Here is an 18553-nt window from a genome sequence, read left to right as displayed (position 1 = left end):
CAATTATGTAGGCTACAATTACTTCAGCAGTGATTAGACAGGTTATAATTATTTTTCAATCTGATACTTGTTAAATAGCATGAATTGTCCAGGCCTACTTATGTAAAGTACTGTAGCAATAACCTACTTCAGCATTTTTATGGTAGCTTAGCCATAATTTCTAATAGGCTAATTCGTCTAGGCCAATAGACTCCATTCTTTTAAGTCTATTCACCCCAAGAGGCCACAATTCTGATATCACCACACCTAGCGGACACATATCGGTCTAACATAGGCCTAACCAAAATACAAAACCAGAAAATTATCCAACTCACCTTAAAACCATCAACACAAGTCTGCTATAGGCGGTTAAACTTAAATTTTTGAATTAAACTGAAATAACTCATGATCAATACAAGTGAATCCTTTAACTCGACGTCGGAGAAACAGAAAATTTGGCACAAAATTTAAATTAGACTAGAGGGGACTGTTAAACTATGAATGAGAACAGGGTGATTCCACAAGTCAGATGGGCTCAAAGGACTGACTGTATCTATTTGACAATATCCCTACATGATTGTACCAACCCTGACATTAAAATACACCCACAGGAAGTAAACTTCAAGCAACTTGACAGTCAAGACAGTAAAGTATATGCTGTCATCATTGAACTTTACAAAGAGATAGTGCCTGAAAAATGTAGCATTTCTATCCAGCCAAATGGAGTACAACTTATTTTAAAGAAAAAAGAAGAAGGACCTTTTTGGTCATCTCTTTTGAAATCAAAAGAGAAGCAGCACTGGCTAAAAATTGACTTTAATAAATGGGTTGATGAAGAGGATGATGATTGTTCTGAAGATAAGGAATTTGATGTGTCAAATCAACCAGGAGATACCCAAAAGCCGTTTGGTCCCACTGTAGAAAATTTGGATGAACTTTTGGTTAGGCTCATTTAATCTACTTGGACTAGGCTATGCTAGGATTGAAAACCAGTAGGCTATCCAATTGAGGGAAATTATTTTAAACAATAACCCTTGCTTCTTGTTACAAAATAGAAAGTGATAAAAATCAAATATTTCAATGAATACCCTAGCTAAAAGCTTAAGTTATACATCAATTTGGTTATTATTTAAATTATTTAAGGTCAAACACTTGAAATTATTAGTTTACCTAAAACTTATATTTGGAAATAGCCTACCAACTATCCTATTTTGATGTATAGGCCTATATTCTTTCAGTTTTATTCACATATTAACAGAAAGCTGATTTTCTTCTGATTCTAAAAATGTTACTTTTATTGCTTGATATTGATTCCAAAAATCACAACTATTAAACACAATTTTTTTTTTTTTCAATTGCTTGTCAAAACAGAGACCATATTTTAATCTATTCTGACAAATGGCTTGGATAAACTTCACTAATAAATTAGAGCCCTTGTTACTGCCTTGACATTGCATCATGGTGTAGTAAAATAGATGTGGTCCAAAGATCCATCTCTATTTTTCTGGAATGCCAAAGAAAAAGTCAGGGCCTAGCTCTTGCAGATATTCTGAGTTTTCCTTGATATCTGGGCCCTTTTTCTTCAAACTATCAAACAAAAATTGTTTTTTAGCATTTGCCTCTCCCCCCAAAATAATTCTTACACACATGTTTGCTGCTGTTAGCTAAAGTCTGGTGTAGAGTCATTTGTTTAGCCTACTATTTAATGATACTGTGTCACTAGTAACATGGATGCAAATTCATGCAAAGGTGGAGTTTCTCAAGGATTAGTTTGTTTTTAATGTTTTTAATTCTTTTACCCTATTACCTCTTCAGTTTTTTCATAAAATAAAAGTTCAATCCAATATAACTGGTAAGTGTGAAGACTTTGATTCAAAATATAATTTTTTTTTTCAATACTAGTTTGCTTTCTTAAAGACAAACTTAGGGCCTGGGTTACCAGTTGATATATTAATGGTTTTTCCAAGCATATCAATTGTTGCCCTTGCAAACACACTCCTGATACATCCCCTCCACTTAGCAAAGCCAAACATAACCCAAGTCTATATGAACTTTGATGGCATTTTTGGTTTATATTCTTCTTACTTATGCCTATTTCTCCTTAAATAACCTAATGGCTCAATGTAAAATTGTGCCAATGTAAAAGTTACAAACAATCATCAAAGTGTTATGTATATTCTATGTTTATATGCATTAAGGGGGGGGGGGGGGTAGAAACAGGGCTGAATTAAGAATTGAATAGCCTGGCACTACCATTGTGTTATTATAAGGTTAAGTTTAGTAGAGGTTGTGCACAATAGAGCTGCCAACTTCAGAGTTGAAGGGGCCTTAAGAATTAAATGAAGTTACTAATTATTCACTTTAGCCTACATAAAACCAGCTGAACAGAAGGTGTTTAACACCCATTGTCACAGATTTTGAGACACTCCTCTAAATTATAGACTATATTGAATAGATACTCAAATAGTACTGCTCTTTTGATGTTGTGGTATTGATTTCAGAGAGGCCAAGAACAAGACTAATAGGCTACATTTGTTTTGTATATTTTTATTGTTTTTGTCTGGTTCTGTATATTCTTCAAAACTTCATCAATCATGCATTAATCTTCTGAAGCTAAGTGAAAGATAATCCTATTTGAACAAAAAGTGATAAGATAGAAATGATTCTAATATATCTTTATGTCAAAAAAATGATTAAACAAACACAGTTAAACAATAATGCGTTTTTTGCATTCTGTAATTTTCTGCTATGAATGTTAAGTAGATGTTTTTACTGGTATTCTGCAGTGTGGGTGATTCTGTTGATGTAAGTGGTAAAGTCCTGTTGTGTGAAAAGCCTGCTGTAGAAGTAGAATCACTACAGTACCTTGGCTTCCTTATTGATTCTAATCTCAAACTATGCTTAAAGGGTAATGAGGCTGGTAATATTCTAGATGCAGTTTATTTTGCTACTTTTGTGAATAGTCACATGAGGAGCATAAAACTTTCAATGAATTGTAAGTTTAAATTATGACCTGAAAAGGTTCTTTCAACACTCTCTTTGGTTGTTCTTTATATCTGAGGTTGTATTATTACATAAAAAGCCCTCTATTTACCTTTGAAAAAATAATGGTTTTTTTCCTTTTTTGGTTTTAGTATGCTAGCATTGACTTAATAATTTGAAAACATGATCTAGGTTATTTGAGTAGGATTTCCAACTTCTTAGGACGTTTTTTTCAGTTTCAGACATAATGTTCTAACTTTTTAAAACATTAAAAATTATGCTCTAGAAAGGTGCTCTTTGAGCTACATGTTGGGCCAAACTTTGAATATAGATGTTTCAAAAGAGCTTTCTTGGATGATTCTAAAAAACACTCCTTAAAGTTGCCTTCACCAAACTCAACTACTTTCCTAGATAGTTAGAAGACCCTGATCTAGAATTTTACATGAGGGAGCAGCTTTTTTATGCTTCCTAATGAGGTATCTTTTATAAATTACTTTGTACTCCTTGCTTAGGCTTCTTTAAAAAGGCTTACAATATAAGAATGTGCAGCAATGCTGATAGTTCATAAAAATTTTACATTGCTCCACAATGTGTTGGTTTCACAATACAAGTTTTCAGAGAAAAGTCCCTGGGAACAGTTTTGGTCTAAGCCTGTATTATGGGTGCTTTGGGCTAAAAGCCTCTTGGTGCAGAAAGTACTTCAAACTATATTTTAAGTTGTTTTATAATGCCTGAGGACAAATGAACAACCTAGGCCATTAAACATGTCAAAAACAATCCAAGCAGCTAAGGTAAATAGCACTGAAAAAAATGTCTAAAGTAATGATAAACAAAATGAAGAACAAAGATATACTGTCAGAATACTTGAATCAGCAACAATTACAATGATTCAAAACAAAAGTGAAGAACAAAGAAACAACCAGTTTGAAGATAAGCAGCAACAAGAATTAAAACCATGATTGCCAACATGGGGCACCTGCCCCACCAGCAGGCCTTGGCAATATTTTGGTGGTTTACTGGTAGGACATGCACACTTTGGCTGACTTTACTTTAGAACCTTTATTAAAAAAAACAGCAGTATTTTTTGCATGAATGTGGTCTCATTCAAATACCGTTAAGAGCACAATAACATGATAGTGTTGCATTGATGTCACACAGTGTATGAAAGGGCTGTCAGTGTAACTGAGCTTCCATTGAACTCAACTCTATTTAACTAAATCCTTGTGCAACTGAACCCTGTTTAGCTGGATCTGCTTGCAGCTCAGCCCTATTTGATTGAACCAACATGCAACTGAACTCACGTTTAGCTAGGTCCTGTGCAACTCAGCCCACGAACAACTCAACCCTATCTAACCAAACCCTCGTTTGACTGAGTACAACTCAATTCCATGTAACTAAACCCTTGGTTAACTGGACACCCATTTAAACCAACCTTCTATTGACTTAACCCTTATGTAAGGGTTAAGGACCAAGGCCTAAAATTAAGTTTGAACTAGTACTGATTAGAAGCTTTAAATATGCTTCTCACTTTGTTCAGAGTTGTATGAAAGACAAAGATCCAGCAGAGTCATGATTACAACTGATTTATGCCACTGGCAGCCAATGAAAATGCTTTTCTTTCAGGATGCTACTTGCATACAACTTTTTGTGCTGGCCAATGTTAAGAATTACTCCATTCAATAAGGACTTTCCCCTGCTTCTATTTAAATGACCAGATTTTGATTCCTTTCCCTGAACTTGGCCAAATATTTTAATTATTTTTAAAATGCATAAATGAGGAGGAGGGAGTGTCATTGAGTTTGGGCTTCAGCTCTAAACTTACAAATAACTTTTATTATGGCTGGAGTTTAATTTTAATAAGATGTAGTCTTTAATCTAGGAATACACAAAAATCAGAAATAATTTGAAGATAAATTGAGAGGTATTGGGAAGAAACCAAAGCTTTACAGATTCAAAAACTTCTATAGAAAAAAAATCGAAGAGAATACTGTGACAGTAGCAACTATTATACTTGTAAGAAGGTTCAAATAGTCAACCAATAGTCTTTTTTTTTGGAAGGTTTGGGTGAAGTATTCTATCTTACATAAAACGAGTCACCAGTAATGCACACCTTTACTATGCCGAGCAAATGAAATGCTAATCCCAAGAACCTCAGATGTGCTCCTATTATTTTCTAGTGACCAAATAATGGCGGGGGAAAAGAGAAAGAAAAGGAAGGCAAATTTGGGTATGAATCACTTCGTGTTGTAATTAATTTTACTGTTGGAATAAAGGAGTAACTCTTACCATTAAAATCAGCTTTGTATTCAGACGATTTTTTTTTTAAATTTTTTGCTTTCCATTTGCAAAGGTAATTGGGTTGGGAAGTATTTTAAACACCAGTATGAAGATTTTCGATGATGGAGGTTTCAGTTGTAGAACTATTATGGTTTCAAGCATTTACAATCTAGAAAAGACTGTAAAATTGGATTTTGGTGCCATAAGGCATTTTATAATGGTGGTGTAATGAGGAAATTATAAAACGCGGGTAAATGCTAATACTAGATTTCAAATAACATTAAACAGTTCTCTCTTATATTCTTGTGCCCTATCAGTATTGGAGAAATAAAAGAAATAAAGGGAGACTTGTCAGTGTGTCTGGTTCTTTTTAAAGTTCCAAGATTTTTTTCAGAAATAAACTTTTACTATTAATTTAATTATAATTCCTGAATCAGCATTAACAGCCAGTTTTTCTTATGAGATTAATTTAAAAACTTTTTCTTCAAGACATGATTTTCAAAGAAAAGTGAAGAGCTGCATTAAGCCAAGAATGCGCAAAAATAAAGTCAAGTAATTTCATAAAGTCAATTTTTTTAATAATAAAGTCAAGCAAAAATTAAAATGAGTAGGGCTGATAACCCCTTTGCCTTCTCAAGACCAGAACACAATTTGTGCTTCACTAAAAAAAAAAAAAAAAAAAAAAAACACACAAACGAACAATTGACAGTGGATTGTCAGTTAAATTGACATATACTAACATTTCTTCGTTATGGTTTTGATAATTTTTCATTATTAAAGTTAGAAAGGTGAAAACATTTCAAACGTATTTCGTTATCAGTGAAGCGCAAATTTTTTTCTGGTCCTGAGAAGGTATAGGGGCTATCAGCCCTAGTTATTTTAATTTTTGCCCGTCTTGAGTTTGATTCGGCTATTTATCGTAATTTGTGTTCGTTTTGAGTTTCATTTATTTATTTATTGTGATTTGTGGTAGTTTGAAAACTTTTTTTTTGAAAAAAAATTCTTCTTACGGAAAAAGTTTTTAAATCAATTTATCTTCGTTTTTCATAGACATAGTCTTTTTCATGAAAAAAATTGTAAATCCTTACAATTTTCATCTATAAGAATCTATAGTATGGGTTGCTATTTGTATGTCGGAAACCTTTTCAACAATTTTTAATCCTGACACAAACAGTATTTTTTATTTAAATTTTATAGCTTCAGAAGTTAACCTGAAAAATAAAACTTAATATCATTCCCAAAAGATTCTACCTATGCTCTTTGACAACCTGGATGCGCTTACACTCTTTTTATTTATTTTGATTATACAAGCAGAAGTAGTAACAGTAGTATCCCTAAAACTAACAACTTAATGCCCCCAGTCGTTCTCGATATATTGCTGTGATGTCTTATTTGCAACCATATAACACAGTCCCTTTTGATTTATTTTAAAGTAACATTTAGTTTTAAAGCTTAATGAGCCACTTGCATCATTTTGGGGGTTGACATGCCTAATATCCCTAGAGACATAGTTGCTGGACCGTTCTACTATGCTGAACAAAACGACTGTCTCAAAGTTTTGACTGGATGCCTTTGGAAAATGAATGGGCTTGAGAGAAGGGCTGTTTGCCCTCCAATCTCTTATTACTCTTAAAAAGGGCACCAGACCGTCACGCTGTAATTGGAGTGCAAGAGGGAGGCTTTCCCCCTTGATATATGTAGTACTACATTTTAAACCAGTAAAAATATAGTGAAAACATTTTAAATGTATTTTGTTTTCTGTAAAGTGCAAACTATGTTCTTGTTTTGAGATGGCATGGGGATTGTCAGCCCTCTTTATTTTTATTTTTCGTTGTTTTGAGTTTGACTCGGCTATTTATTAGTTATTATTTGACTCGGGTATTATTTACTCGGTAACTTTAATCAATTAAATATTATCAAAACGTTAAGGAAATATGCATACTAAACTGACAATTCACAGCCATTTTTTCCGCAATTTTATCCATGGTCTTCACTTCAAACCTCCTTAGTTCATATTTTAATGTTTTCTCTACTTTCTTTAGATTCTTCTTATTTTCATATGATCTGTCACTCAAATAATTCTTGTACAAGCCCCTCCTTTTCTCTGTTAAACTTTAAGCATTTTCACTAATATTCGTAGCTGTGTTCCTAACTATCTTCCCTTAGACATCACCAGTAACTTCACAAATTATTTTTCTAAAATTTTTACATGCATCTTCTACATTGTCAAATCATAAATTCTCCAACTTAGGAATTAACTTTTCCTTGATAGGTTATATATATATTTATTGTGCTGTTCCAAATAGGCTTGCTAAATTCTAAATATTTGATTTTAGTCTATTTTAACCAAATTATTTCACAATTCAGGATATCAAAGCTGAACAAGCAGCAGAATTAAGGAAGGCTAGCATGCTATTTGTCAACAAGGATTACTATGGTGCTAAACATGTGTATTGCTCTTTCCTAGAAACATATTTTGGAAGCCATCTTACTTTCCCGGTTGAAATAAACTCTGAAAAAGTAAGTTGAGAAATTTATAGATGTAACGGGGCAAATAAAATCTGGAAACACTCTCTATTCTTCTTTCGTTTTTCTAGCATTTAATAAATGATTGAGGTTTGGAGCGTGATTCATTTTTTTATATTTTCGCTTGTTTCAACGTTTTGATTCTGTATGCTGTACGTTCCAACAATACTTGCGCCATTCTAACCATATTTTTTTCACCTGATTTTATGATAAACAGTAGTGATGCCTCCTTGGTTTTTGGAAGACACATAGGAGAAGTACAATTGTAACTACTAGTCCCTCAAGACGTTATAACACACACCTTGGTTTTGCGCAATACTATAGCGCACATGTATAATACACCTAGGCAATCGATTCGCTTTTTATGTAATAGGGTTTGCATGTTACCTAATAGTGTTTGGTTATTAGATCATAGTTTTTTTTAAAATTTTACATAATAGGATGTATTAGAGACCACTAGTCAAGTGGGAAAGTTTTTTAAAATAGTTTTGTTCAAGACGTTTATCTTCATGATTTCTTTAATTCTTACTAAATAGGAAATGTTTACTTATGTTAAGGATGACGCATTCACGCGTGACTTGTTTCTTCAGAGCCCTTGGGGAATCCCTGCTTGTAATTGAGGAGGACACACACGTGGGACGTTTGGTAATGGCGATGTACGCGTGGGAGGTTACATAATACTTTAAGAGATTTCATTTTCTTTCATGATGTTTTTCTCACGGAACCTTTATTAACTAAAGATTGCATGTCCACATTAGGATTCGAAAGGGATTCCTCCTCAATGGAACTGTGCCTTGGACATGTGGACTATGAAAGTCTTTCTAATATTGTGATTCTGGTAATACATTCTACTTGATAACCTGTAGCACGCAAGGATAATCCCTAGTTTGTGCATACTAAAATTATTAAATGAATTGCTTTTTTCTTTACGGCTACAATAATTGACAAGCAGAGGGGAAAATCTATAACTAGAAATTGCTTACATTCGGTATGCACCTGCATTTTAAGTAATGCTTTCGATAGTATTATCAAATAATATTGTGGGTTGCTCTTAGTGGCTTTGTTTACTAATAGCCTTTTACTCTGTTGTAACTTGAATTTGGTATCAGAATGAAATAAAACCGATAGTATTATTATGGTTATAATATGGTAGACCTTTATATACGTTAAAAAGTTTTTTTTTCTTCCTCACTACACATAAATTTACACTTATATTAGAGGCATTCTTGAATAAGCATACATAGGTGCATAGGCTACAAAGTGCTTAAATTGCATAAACGATTACTTATCGAAGTTTTATCCTGAAACAAGAAATATAAAGAATGAAGGTTTTTTGTGTACATACAAGTTTTATTAAAAAGAAAGCGTTATAAAATCATGAAATCACAGAAAAAGCAGTTAAAACTCAATAGCAGAAAAATCAAAACGCGAAAAAAACTTATAAAGGATAAAATATAAGCAAAAAGAACCATGAATTCAACAAAGATGGGAACACTACCAACCAATTCCAACGGGGGAGCCCTAGAAACCGATTCCAACGGGGCCCCTGGCAACCAATTCCATCGGGGCCCAAACAAGCCATTCCAACGGGGCCCCTAGCATCTGATTCCATTTGAGGTATCTAGCAAGTAATTCAAGGGGAGAGGGGGGTATATTAGGGATAAATTTAAGCCATATTAAGAGTTATCTCTGAAAGGTCTTAATGAAAGTGCATCGTTTCTTTGACGGGGTGTTGAATTTCAGCTTTCCACTACCGAAACAGAGACATACAAACAGACGCTCAGTCGCAAAAGGACGATGGGAAAGCGAAAAAACACATAAAAATACAAAGTAACCAACCTAAACACACAAACCCAATGAGTCAGACACACGAAATACAAAGAAAGACACAGAGACATGCAAAAAGACGTTCAGTAACACAGGCATTGTGAGAGAGGAAGATAACACACAAAAAACAAAAAGTCAGACACAGACACAAATGATACAAAAACGCACAAACAAACAGAGTCAGACATACAAAAACACAAAGACAGACACAGAGACATGCAAACAGACACTCAGTCACACAGGCACGCCGGGAGAGAGACAGAAAACACACAAAAAAAACAACACAAAATCAAACACACAAACCCAAGGTCAGGCACACACAAACACAAAGACAGCCACAGAGACATTCAAGAAGACGCTCAATCACACAAGTACGGTGGGAGACAGACACAAAAACACACAAAACACAAAGTCAGATACAAAAACAAACAGATTCGGAAACACAAAATCAAAAGGAGAGACACAAAGACATTCAAACTTAGGCCTACTCTCAGTTATACAAGCCCGGTGGAAAAGAGTAGAAATACACGCACTAAACACAGAGTCAGACACAAAAAACACACAGTCAAACACACAAAAACAAAAAGAGAGACCCAGGGACCCAGGGACATGCAAACACAGACGTTCAGTCGCACAGACAAGGTGGGAGAAAGTAAAAAAACATACACAAAATCACAAGGTCCGACACAAAAACGCACAGACACAACACTAAGAAGCACGGCGGGAGAGAAACAAAAAAACAGAGACACAAAAACACAAAGTCAGATAAACAAACACACAGAATTAGACACACAAAAACACAAAGACTGACACTCACTTTTTCTTACACGCTGGTAGGTTAGTTTAGCCTAACTTACACGGAGTAGGTTAAGATTAAGTTAGATGACGCCTCATCTAACCTAACTTAACCTAGCCTACGCTGTTTAGGTTAAGTTAACCTAATGTTTAGCGTCTGTTTGCATGCCTCTGTGTCTTTCTTTGTTTCAATTTTTTTGTGTTGGACTCTGTTCATATGTGTTTCTGATTCTATGTTTTTTGTGTGTGTTTTCTATCTGTTTCCCACCATGCTTGTGTGACTGAGCGTCGGTTTGCATGTCTCTTTGTCAGTTCTTGTGTTTTTGAGTGTCCAACTGTGTGTTTGTGTGTCCAACTTTGTTTTGATGTGTTTTTTTGTCTCTCTCCCATCGTGCCTGGGGGACTGAAGATCTGTTTGCATGCCTCTGTGTTGGTCTTTGTGTTTTCGTAATTCTCACTCTGTGTGTTTGTGTGTTTGACATTGTGTTTTTTGTTCATGTTTTGACTCTTTCCCAGCGTGCCTGTCGTGAGTGAGACATGAAAAGACGCTCAGTCACAGAGGCACAGTGACAGAGAGACAAAATCATACATAAAAACACTAAGTCAGAGACACAAAACACAAACAAAAACAGAGTCAGGCACATAAAAACATAAAGACAGACATAGAGACATGCAAACAGACACTCAATCACAGAAGTCGATTGGAGGGAGACAAAAAAAACACACTCAAAACACAAAAACAGACGCAGGACATGGAAACAGACGTTCAATCACAGGAACACGGTGGGAGAGACAAAACATACACACAAAAACACAAAATCAGATACACAGACCTAAAGAGTGAAACACGCAAAATACACAAGGACAGACACAGAGAAATGCAAAAAGATACTCAGTCACACAGACAGGATGTGAGAGAAACGAAAAAACACACAAGAAAATACAAAGTCAGACGAACAAACACATAGAGTCGAACACGCGAAAACAAAAGAACAGAAACATAGACATGCAAACAGACGCTCAGTCACACAAGCACAATGGGAAAGAGACAAAATAACACGCACAAAATACAAAGTCAAATACACAAACACACATATTTAGACGCACAAAAACACAGGGATAGACAGAGAGACATGCAAACAAACACTGAGTCACACAGGTACGGGGGGAGAGGCAAAAACTGCACATACAAAAACACAAAAAAAACATCGAGACAAACACACTTGCACGGCGGGAGAGAGACAATATACATTAAGTCAGACATACAAATACATAGAGTCAGACACACAAAAACGGAAAGACAGACACTCCCCCTTTCTCTGTGTGTGTCTCTGTGTTTGTCTTTTTGTGTGTCTGACTCTGTATTCTTGTGTGTTTTTTTACTCTCTCCCACCGCACCTGAGTGTCTGTTTGCTTGTCTCTTTGTCTGTCTTTGTCTTTTTGTGTGTCTGAATCTGTGTGTTTTGTGTCCAATTTTTTGTTTCGTGTGTGTTTTCTCTCTCTCTCTCTCTCTCTCACCGTGCCTGTGTGACTGATCGTCTGTTTGCATGTTTCTGTGCCTGTCTTAGTGTTTTGTGTGTCTGTCTTTGGGTTTTGTGTGTTGGTTTTATCTCTCTCCCAGCGTGCGTATGTGAGTGAGTGTCTCTTTGAGTGTTCCTATATTTGTCATTTTGTTTTTGTGTGTCTGACTCTGTGTGTTTTATGTCTTACTTTGTTTTAATGTGTGTATTTTTGTCTCTCTCACCGTACCTCTGCGACTGAGCATCTGTTTGCATGTCTCTGTGTTTGTCTTTGAAGTTTGTGTATCTGACTTTGTGTTTATGTGTTTTCGTGTCTGACTCTGTTTTTGTGTATGTTTTTTGTCTTTCTCCCCCCGTGCCTATCTGACTGAGCGTCTTATTGCATGTCTCTGTCTCTGCCTTTGTGTTCTTGTGTGTCTGATTTTGTGTTTTTATTGTTGTTTTTTGTCTCTCCACCACCTTGCTTGTGTGACTGAGCGTCTGATTGCATGTCTCTGTGTCTGTCTTTTTTGTGTGTGTGTATGACTCCTTTTGTTTGTGTGGCTGACGTTGTGTTTTTGTGTTTGTTTTTTTCTCTCCCACCGTGCCTGTGTCACTGAGCGTGTGTGTGCGTGTCTGAGTGTCTGGCTCTATGTGTTTGTATGTATGGCTGTGTTTTATGTGTTTTTGTCTCTCCCTCACCGTGCTTGCGTGATTGAGCATGTGTTTGCATGTCTCTGTGCCTGTCTTGGTGTGTCTGACTGTGTGTTTGCTTATCTGACTTTGTGTTTTTTGTGTGTGTTGTTTGTCTCTCACCTTGCCTGTGTGACCGAGCATCGGTTGGTATGTCTCAGTGTTTCTCTTGTTGTTTTGTGGTGTTTGGCTCTGTGTGTTTGTGTGTCTGATTGTGTTTATTGTTTGTGTTTTTGTCTCTCTACTGTACATGTGTGTACATGTGTCTGTTTTCATTCCTCTGTGTCTGTGGATGTGTAAGGTGGAATTTTGGTAGCATTACGAGTAATGTCCATGTTTTTTGGTAGTAATTTGTTTTTGTCTTCATTTAAGAGACTATTACCACTGGCTTTGATTGGAATTACGACAGAATTTTATAGGGTTTTGTTCGAACTACAAAATAATGTTAATACTTTTAGGTCTTTATGGTGTTATGTTTATATATTCATTTAGAAGAGTAATATCATTTTCTTTGGTCAGAATTACGGTAGAATTTTGGTAGAATTACTAGTAATGTCAATAATTTCTGGTGATTATTTGTTTGTGTCTTCATTTAAGAGACTAGTATCGTTAGATTTGGCTAGAATTGTGTAAGAATTTCGGTAGAATTACGATTAATGTCAATAATTTCTGGTGGTAATTTGTTTATGTGCTCATTTAAGAGACCGGTATCATTGGCTTTGGTTAGACTTACGGTAAAATTTTGGTAGAATAACGAGTAATGTCAATAATATCTAGTGATAATTTTGTTTTTGTCTTCATTTAAGAGGCTAGTATCATTGGCTTCGGTTAGAAATACGGTTGAATTTTGGTAGAATTGCGATTAATGTCAATAATTTTTCATGATAATTTGTTTATGTCTTGATTTTAGATACTAGTATCATTTACTTGGGTAGAATCACGGTAGAATTTGGTAGAAATGCGATTAATGTCAATAATTTCAAGGGATAATTTATTTATGTCTTCATGTAAGAGACTAGCATCAATGGCTTTGGTTAGAATTACGGTAGAATTTTGCTAGGATTTTGGTAGGATTGCAAATAATGCCAATAATTTATGGTGATAATTTGTTTATGCCTTCATTTAAGAGACTAGTATCAGTCGCTCTGGGTAGAATTACAGTAGAAATTGACTAAGATTTTTGTATGATAAGGAGTAATGTCAATAATTTCTAGTGATAGTTTGCTTATGCATTCATTTAAGAGACTAGAATCAGGAGTTTTTGGTTGAATTACAATAGACTTTCGTTAGAATTATTAGTAATGTCAATAATTTTGGTAAAAATGGCCTGGGAATGATAGTATATATCAGTGGGAGGCCACGGGTCAACAACATATTGCCATAGTGGTATGAATTGCTTGGACTAACATGTTCTACGGCTTAAAGAGGAGGTGGGTGGTGTTAAAACAAATTTTGGCGGTGGGGGGCTGAAATAAAACGCCCAATCAAAGAAACGATGCATTTTCATCAAGACTTCTCAGAAATACCTATTAATAAGGCTTAAATTTATATCTAATAGCAACCCCCCGTCTCCCCTGGAATTGCTTGCTAGGGACCCCCAGATGGAATTAGATGCTAGGAGTCCCGTTGGAATTGTCCCTAGGGCCCCCTTTTTAATTGGTTGATAGGCTTCCCACCTTTCTTTAATTCTTGGTTCTTATTGTTTATATTTAATCCTTTATAAGTTTTTTCACTTTTTATCTTTTCCGTTGTTGAGTTTATGTTACTTGTTCCGTGATTTCATGATTTTATAACGTTTTTTTATTAATAAAATTGGTATATGCAAAAGCCTTTATTCTTTAGATTTTTTGTCTCTGAATAAAACTTTGATAGGTAATCGTTTACACAATTTATGCACCTTGTTGCCTTTGAACATAGGTATGCTCAGTCAAGAGTGCCTATAATATAAGTGTAAAATTCTGTGTAGTGAAGAAGAAAAGAAATACTTGAATGTACATCAAAGTGTTCCATACTCTTGCAATAATGATACTCTCACTTTTATTTCTTTTCTGATAGAACATTCAAGTTCCAATAAAGTAAAAGGTTATTAGAGAATATGCTCCAAGAGCTACCTGCAGTATTATCTTATTATACTCTCTAAAGCGTTACTTAAAATACAGGTGCATACCAAATGCAAGTTATTTTTGGTAATCGATTTTTACCCTGCATGTCAACTATTGTACCCATACGGTAACGCGCAATTAGCTTAATCATTTTAGTATGCGCGAACCAGGGATTCTCCTTGCGTGCTACAGGTTTTCATATAGAATATATCATCTGAATCTTAATATTAGAAAGGCTTTCCTAGTCCAGATGTCCAAGGCACAGTTCCGTTGAGGAGGAATCCCTTTCGAATCCTAATGTGGAGCATAAAATATTTATTTTATAAAGGTTCCCTGTAGGAAAAATCATGAAAGAAAATGAAATCTCTTAAAGTATTATGTAACACTCCACGTGTTCATCGTCCTTACGTAACGTCACTCGTCTGTCCTCCTCAGTTACAAGCAGGGATTCCCCACTGGCCCTCAAATCACGTGTGAATGTGTCATCCTTAACATTCCCTATTACGTAAGAACTAAAGAAATCATGAAGAAAACTTCTTGAAGAAAAATGTCTTATAAACTCCCCTGCTTGACTAGTGGACTCGAACACGTGGTATTACGTGACATTAAAAAAACTTTGATGTAACAACCAAAACCTATTAGGAAACATGCAAACCCTATTACATAACAAGCAAACCCTATTACGTAGACTTACTGTACACGTGCGCATTAGTATTGCGCAAGATCCAGGTGCGCGTAATAACGTCTGGAGGGACCCGTTGCTCCAAATTTGCATCCCCTACGTGTCTTCCCGAAACCATGGAGGGATCACTACAATAAAATAGCAATGTTTTTTTTTTACCTTGAAATTTTTCTGAAGTTTGGGAGCTTAGAAAGTAAAATTCTTGTAAAGACTGTTGGATATTGGTTCCGTTATTTATGTCATTTTTTTTACTCACCGTCTTGTATACATGTATTTTACTTGTTTGTCACATAATTTTATTTTAATTCTCGAGCAAATTTTTGACCACTTCTGAACGTTCTATTACTTTCTGTTCAATTCCAAATCGTATATCTATATGCGCTTCCAATGGCAGTGAAATAATATCATAACAAAATTCCCCAGTTTTGTGTACTCCCCCTTACCATTTCATGTGCCATTGTAAAAGGATCCATGAAGTTAAGTCGTCTCAGTATATTATAAAGAGGAACAGCTTGCTAAAGACATCACCGTAAAAGAAACATCGTTTGGATTTGACAGTTCAATTTGTGTAGAGTAAGTGATTCTTTGTGAACGAATTAGCCGCTGTACGGAGTTACTACCTCCGAGACTGGGAAGTTTGATTTATAGTTTTTTTTTTTTTCAAATCGAATGGCTGCGTCAGAATTTCCAAATGATAGCAACTTGCCCTGCTCTAGGGCAAAACCGCATTTATGATATGATATTAATGTGATATAGAGTTATTACCTTGGAAAACTATACAAAACACAATGAGCGGCGAGTGTAAGAAAAACAAACAACAGAATACAGTTTAACACAGATAGATACAGCGAAAGGGAATAACTCAATATCGATATTCGAATATTATTTTCGTCTTAAGACTGGTCTGGAAGAGTTACCCAAGGGTGACCTAGAGTCAGTAACTTCTTAGGAAAATTTGCTGCTCTGTTAGGGACTGCCAAAGTAGGGTCTATCAGTCCAAATCTGCTGACCAGATACCGGTTTTTGGACCATGGTGGAAGCCCAAGCAAATACTTCGCATATTTAAAAAGAAGCTTTACGCTCTGTTTCTTTTCTGTCTGTGTAAAACAGTCTGAAAAAAAAACGCAGAGAAAATCTGGTAGAACAAACGCATTATACAGTCAGGATAGAATATCGCAACTAAATCTTGCCTTGCTCGGGACAAGCTTCTCACATGCATAGCGAATATTCCTAAGGGTATTACCAACTATAGGTACGCGCATGGTCTTCTGTGATGTATTAATCAGTACTTCTAGATAATTAAGCGCTTAAACAGCTTTGATTTCTGGATCTTCATAACACATATATCCTCAGTCGACACTTTATAATTAAAAAATAACAATTCAGTTTTGGCGGATTAAATGTATGGCTAAATTGAGCATTTTAACTTTAATGCACTAAAACATCTCTTTTTTATGCATGTAGGGTTGTACTAATATTTTAAATGTCGTCAGCATATGCTATAAGCGATCCGTCAATCCTTTATAAAATGCACGTTGTTGGGGGTTCATAGTGTATTTTCATTACGAAAGTATTGAATAGATCTGTTGAATATACTGTTCTTTGCCTTATGCTCTTTTTTCACAGGTATGTCAATTTCTAGAATTATATTGCAATCCCAATTGGATACTTTATTGTAACACGAAGATCGTCATACATTGAGTCAAGGGCTCCGACGACCGAATTATCTGTGCCTCTTTCTGCTACAAAATGCAAGTATATATTAGTGGATAGATGAGTCAAAACCGCGGGCAAGATTATTGACTGCTAAAACTAAGGAATCGCCAGTATTTTCTGTGACCGTCTGTACGGACACCTGCGAAAATAAAGCTCATGATCACGTCCGAGCGATCGCTGGAAACCAAACTGGTGCAGGGGAACAGAGCCACAAAAGGCCACAAAATATTAGAAAACGCCAGTTGCAGCTGCTTAAAAGTGACAAGACAAATTTCAGTTTGTTTGTGAGTGAGCTGTCTACTGGTTTTCTTAGGACTATCGGTTTAATGCCATCATCTTTGGCAAAGAAAAAAAAATGAATGAACACGCATCTATGATCTGTCGTCCAGGAAAAAATGCAGAGCTCTACATTTTTACACATAACAATCTGAAACATCTCCAATAGGGCTCTTTGATATGCTGAATTTAGTGGCATGATGTCATTAAGGCCACTGATCTTCTTAGGGGTGATTTCCTTCTTTTCCGATAACCATGCAAATTCTCTCAGGCACTTATGTTTTGATGGGTAACTTTGAACTTGATTAATTTTATATATTTGGGGTCACCATGAGAAGCTAATTCTTTTATATGCATTTTGTTGTTGAATCTTGTTTTGTTTTTGAGTTTCGGTTACTGCAATCCGAGGTCGCTCCCTACTTGCAGTTCCATACCGTCAATTGCTTGATAAACCGTCAATTCTATGCTATAAAAGGAATTAGTATTTGATTTTGCTCTTTGTTTATGTGTCGTGGCACAGGACAAATACTTTGTTTTATCGTTGACTTTCGTTCCATTTGTCGTAGACAATAAAGGGGTCTTATACGAATTGCTTATTACTTGACTAAAATTAATATAGACTTAACTTTTTTGGTGGAATTAACTTGTATGATTTTGTTTAAACCTACAGAAATACAATGAATAGTTAAATTGATTTTTACCAATAAAATATAATTTATTTTTTTTGTAAGTATAATAATTTAAATCTTCGCTACCGTTTGGATACTATATCTCCAATTACTTTCAGACTTTTTTTTAGGATTTTCTACTGAGTAAAATTTTGTATTTGTCAAGTTTATCTGGGATTATACCTGGTAACCCAATTGAAGTCTTACAATGTATGGATTTACTGCATCGATGCATGGCTGAGAGTCCTTCTTATGGGCCTCTTCCCCTGACGTTTGCCATTGCACAAGGATATATAGCCTTAAACAGGTACGTTTTGAACAACAAGTCATCAATTTTTTTTTTTAGCTAAAGTCAAAGTTCTTGAATGTTTACGTTGTCGATCCTTGACTCTAATTCAAGCTCTTTTGGAATTTGTCAAAGTCAGAGTTCTACTTTTAGTCAATTGACCAAAGGTTAGCATATTTTTCGACGATCCTCTCAGAGGATAATTGTCAAGACTAGTACGTGTCTATTCTTCTATCGAAATTCTT

At 35.3% G+C, this 18553-nt stretch overlaps 1 protein-coding gene across 2 annotated transcripts in view; it reads left to right on the top strand.

Annotated features, from left to right (window-relative positions):
* The first annotated feature begins 426 nt into the window (after positions 1 to 426).
* LOC136032124 (uncharacterized) overlaps positions 427 to 18553 on the top strand; it is a 153206-nt gene continuing 135079 nt past the window's right edge. Inside the window, exons 1-3 of one of the 2 annotated variants that reach the window (XM_065712293.1) lie at positions 427 to 920; positions 7606 to 7758; positions 18154 to 18329. In XM_065712293.1, coding sequence (XP_065568365.1) covers positions 477 to 920; positions 7606 to 7758; positions 18154 to 18329 — 773 coding nt within the window. In that variant the 5' untranslated portion in view covers positions 427 to 476. The remainder of the gene's footprint in view (positions 921 to 7605; positions 7759 to 18153; positions 18330 to 18553) is intronic. The other variant, XM_065712292.1, reaches the window with a different exon arrangement.

This window comes from Artemia franciscana, chromosome 10 (genome assembly GCF_032884065.1).
Source record: "Artemia franciscana chromosome 10, ASM3288406v1, whole genome shotgun sequence".
NCBI lineage: Eukaryota > Metazoa > Arthropoda > Branchiopoda > Anostraca > Artemiidae > Artemia > Artemia franciscana.
The sequence above is the reverse complement of the archived record's forward strand: the minus strand, read 5'-3'. Positions and strand labels throughout refer to the sequence as shown.